Genomic DNA, 4,450 nt, shown 5'->3' with positions numbered 1-4,450 from the left:
GCGGGGTGGGCGGGGAAGCGACGAGCAGGACGAGGGCGGGTTACAAAATGTACACTTTATTACACCTTCAGGTGGGATACAGCGCGATTCCTCGCAACGCCGCTGGGGCGGCTACAAACGCCCGGAGACGCTCGATAGCGAAGGAACAGCGAGCGCAGCTGCAGCGCGGAGCCAGGCTGCGTAACGCGGTGCTCAACGGATGGCGGCGCAGGGCCTGGGCCGTGGCAGCAGCGCGGGTGAGCAGCGGCACCGCCCCGCCTCGGAACAGGCTCTGCTCTGAAGAGTAAAAAGGTCACAATGAAAAAATAACTTTAAAACCATCCCGGACAGGAATAGTGTAACTTTGTCTAGTTGTACACGTTGTGCAGCACGACGGCCAAAGGAAGATGAATCCATTTAAAGCCAGCAGGAGTTTTCTGATTCCTCACGCAGTGCTGTTTGCAAAGTCTTTATGCCAGAAAAGTAAAGAAAAGCCCACAGTTCTGTGCAGCTTCTTGCTTTCTTCATAACAGTAAGGCAAACCAATTTGGAGGAAGAGGCATTCACATCCAAAATATCCACCTGAAGATACATTCATCATTAGCTTTAGTAAAAGAATAGTACAAAAGTTAGATCTCGATCTTTACACAGTTGTCACCATTTCCCCCCTTCCCCGCCCCCCCTCCCCCCCCCCAGAGCTAAAAGCTGAGTAGAAAGTACTGAACATTTCAACATGTTGCAAGAGCAGAACAAAACCAAGTGGTTCCGTTTGATCCACGGGAGTTTCCCTGGCAGCAGTCCTGGGACAAACAGCTGCAGAGCCTTCCTTCGGCTGAACACACTGAACATATACAAAAAAAAGGCTACACTGTAATACACATCACACAGTATTTACTCAGTTCATGCCTAAAATATCCATTATCTTAAAGCGAAGTACCAGAACGAGCACACAGGGAGGGTGCTGCAGTAAACTGTACACAAAACTACTAACAAACATTTTAAAAGGCTTACAAAAATGGAGAATGAACCTTTTTTTTTTTCCTTTAATTACATATACTTACAGGTTTTCACATTTACTGGCTAAGCTTTTCAGGGAGCACTTCAAATGTAAGTTAGACCTTCCAGAGGTATCTGCCTGAAGCTAGAACAACATGCAGCTTTCACTGAGGTGCAGGATGCTTTGTGTTAACCACAGGAGGTTCTTTGACCAGCTTCAGCGTGGATACTGAGAGCACATCCCAACTCTAGCAAAGAACTGCACGGTCCCACTGGCAGCTTGTGGTATGCTAACACAGATGGATGTTACTGACATTTATGGCATTTCACCCATTTACTTTTGTGAAGCTGGACATAACTTAAATCTAAGTAAAGTTTGATTTATCAGGTTTCAATCAGCACAGAGAACAGCAGCAAAATGCACCCGTACAGATTCTGAGTGCTGCAGAGCTGCTAACACACTGAACTTATGTGAGAGTTTTCATGTCTAAGTGTTGCAAAGTCCTTCTGTTAAAAGAAAAAAAAAAGTGGTTTGACTTCATTTGGATGTTTGGAGTAGCTGCTTCTCGCTTGGCTTAGCAAACAAGAAACGCTGCACTGCCCTGTTATTGCATTTAACCATTAGTTCAACTTGGTTTAGTAGGTGCCTTTAATCTGACAGTAGGTGTCCTCATTTGGACTTTTGCTTGCTGGTTCTGGGCTTCAGATGTTGCTGGTGTCTGGACTGGATTCTGTACGCCTGGAGCCTGAATCTGGGGAGATGCCGTGGTCACAACTTGCTGCTGTATCAGTTTCTGCTGCACAACCTGAGCAGTAGCAGTTGTTGCAGGAATCACCTGAACCTGCTGCTGACCTGCTGTGGTCTGAGACAGGGTCACTGTCTGGGGTTGAGCTTGTACCTAGACAAGGCAGGAGAACAAGGCAACCATTAGATTCCCGCTCTGCAGAAGGTCTTTGCTGTCTTGAATGACGAGCATCTTAGACAAAGAAGGACTGGAAGCAATACTGGCACTGTGGTTTTGGTAAGGAAGTGTTCTGCCACTTTTTCTTACAAATGATAACTAACAAACAGGACACCTGCAAGGCACACCTGCTCAGTGCAGATCAAACAACATGCTGCTGGATTCTTTGCAGAAGGTACGTGGAAGGTAAGAACACAGTGGATAGATTAGAAGGGCAGTCTTCGTGTGCCTTGAAGAGTTCTCCAAGAGCTCTACAGGAAGTAACTCGCTGTGTGTTGACCAACGAGGCTCTGCTCCCTGCTGCTTACCTCGCCCTTGCCGCCTCACATCCGAGGTGGTGACCAGTCAGCCTACAACACTTCATCATTTTAACATAAACAGCCACGGATTTTATTCCACACTAAAACACTGCACTTCAAACTGGGTCAGATTAAGAGCTGACGGGTTAGATTTCTGAGAGTAACTGCTTCCTCCATCCAATATTAAACATTCCTGCCCATCAGCAGTGTAAGAACGCCTGTTGCTAATGATCCAAAAGTTGTTCTAATCAGTGTTAAATAAAGGGAAGGGAGACAGAACCGTCTGTTCTCTTCCTCTGCTCCCAGTCTGTTGCCACATTTAGAACGGACACCGCAGCACTGACTTCTATTAAGCACTTCAAACAGCTGTATGAACTGGAACTAAACAACTCCCAGTTTATTCCAGTTTTTGTGTAACAAACTCAGATGGTATTCATGAGTTCCATTATTTGACTATACATCACAAAAAGCTAATATTTAAATTTATTTCAGCTTTAGAAAATATTTTCCTCAGTTCTTCTACATTCATGAACAAAACTCTGCTGTATCTACCAGAATTTTGACTACAGATTTTACAGCAACCTGACCTGGCTTTCAAGTGACTCATTTTTAGAGAGTGGAAATGGTCACACCCTTCCAAAATTCCACCCGTCCCCCACAGAGGGAAGATCCACGCATTTCCAAACACATCAGCCTTCAGCAGGACCAGGTTTCTAGTGCTGCAGGCAAAACATACCTGTTGGGAAACTGAAACCATCTGTTGAATGTTGGCAACAGTCGCCTGCTGCTGGACCACTTGAGGAAGTTTTGCCACCTTCAGTGACCATAGAATAAAACAAAGATTTAGTCAGAATAAAACTGCTAACAGCTGCAACACGCGGTACTATCAGAACCGCTACCAAGAAACCTTTCCTAAGTTGTGTTTACTGCAAGTTGGTATGTTGGCCTTCTCAGTGATAGTGCAGCTTTGTAAACAAAACAAGTTTAGAAGAGCATGTTGGAATAGCATATTTAGCTAGGAGGGAAAGAGGAAAAGGAGAATTTTCAGCTATAACTGTAATTACCGTTTCCTCTTAACTACATGTAACACTGAAGGAAACACAGACATTCTAATGGACTAATTTATCTTTGATACAGCTTCGAAAGAGTAAGGCTTCCAGTTCCTCATCCCCTTCCTTTCCATGGTTAGGCTGATCTAATTATGCAGAGAATTAGGTAACCATCAGCTCCCTTTAGCTGCTAGACATCAGGCCAGGAGGCAGCACCAGAAAACAGGAAGAAATAAATAAAATTTAACTGTCCTTAATAAGAACAGTACGAATCCACTGCTAATAAAAAGGAGTGCCAGTTTACTTCTTTTGAAAAGGAAAGACAAACTTTCCAGCTGGTTTCTCTGACCTGGCAAAAGGCCAGATATTCACCACCAATTAATCTTATTATAAAGTTAATTTAAACAAATATGTAACTGGAATTAATATGAGCAGGTGCTGAAGTGTTACTCCACCTGTTACCTTCAGGGTTATCCCATCACAGTAGTGTTTAGAAGCAGGGAATGGTGTTACCTGTACCTGAATCTGAGCCTGAACCTGCTGGGTTCCACCTGGCTTCTGGGTTTGGGAAATTGGGGTCGTTAGGAACTGAGTTTTAATGGCAGGCTGTGTAGTATAGGTCACTTTCTGTTGCTGCGACGTCTGCTGTTGGGTCTGGACTGTGACCTGTTGAGCATTTATCTACAGAAGGGAAAAAAGCATCAGTGACTACAAAGCATGTATTTCAAAGAACAGGCACACAGCTAACGAGATTGATCACATTATTGAAGTAAATCCACTCAAATAAAAATAGCCAAAGGAACTGGGAGAGAAAATTTCCATGCATTTATACAAGTACCCTCAATCATTTTAAAGGTTCTCTTCCCACACAGGCACAGTTCATATGGCAATACGCTTCCAAAACACTACATTAATGTAACTATGTTTGTGGCTCAGTGACAGCCAAGCCTATGAGATGGTGACATTTCAGGGAAAAGTGTATTTTGCACACTTTACAATGTAAAAATGAAGGTCTCTGAGAATTTCCCAGACTTGGTTGCATTACAAGTGACTAAAGAGAGCCTTAATCTCTGTCACTTAACACAGAAGACAAAACCAACAAACTTACATTAAATTTGAGGTGTGAGAAATCACAAACATATTAACAAAGAGTCCTCTCTAGATA

The 4,450-nt window shown here is 43.7% G+C and overlaps 1 protein-coding gene across 14 annotated transcripts in view; it reads right to left on the bottom strand.

Moving 5' to 3' along the window:
* Nucleotides 1-40: 40 nt before the first annotated feature.
* EP400 (E1A binding protein p400) overlaps nt 41-4,450 on the bottom strand; it is a 47,684-nt gene continuing 43,274 nt past the window's right edge. For 9 of the 14 annotated variants that reach the window (XM_052690844.1, XM_052690848.1, XM_052690850.1 and 6 more), the window contains 3 exons: nt 3,799-3,966; nt 2,973-3,050; nt 854-1,874 (listed from right to left, as the gene is read on the bottom strand). In XM_052690844.1, the coding sequence (XP_052546804.1) occupies nt 1,602-1,874; nt 2,973-3,050; nt 3,799-3,966 (519 nt within the window). In that variant the 3' untranslated portion in view covers nt 854-1,601. Of the gene's footprint in view, nt 562-853; nt 1,875-2,972; nt 3,051-3,798; nt 3,967-4,450 lie in introns of those variants that run through there. The other 5 variants (XM_052690846.1, XM_052690855.1, XM_052690856.1 and 2 more) reach the window with 2 other exon arrangements.

This window comes from Tympanuchus pallidicinctus, unplaced genomic scaffold (assembly GCF_026119805.1).
Source record: "Tympanuchus pallidicinctus isolate F22 unplaced genomic scaffold, pur_lepc_1.0 scaffold28, whole genome shotgun sequence".
In the NCBI taxonomy this organism is placed as follows: domain Eukaryota; kingdom Metazoa; phylum Chordata; class Aves; order Galliformes; family Phasianidae; genus Tympanuchus; species Tympanuchus pallidicinctus.
Note: the sequence above shows the minus strand (reverse complement) of the source record. Positions and strands in the feature narration are given on the sequence as shown.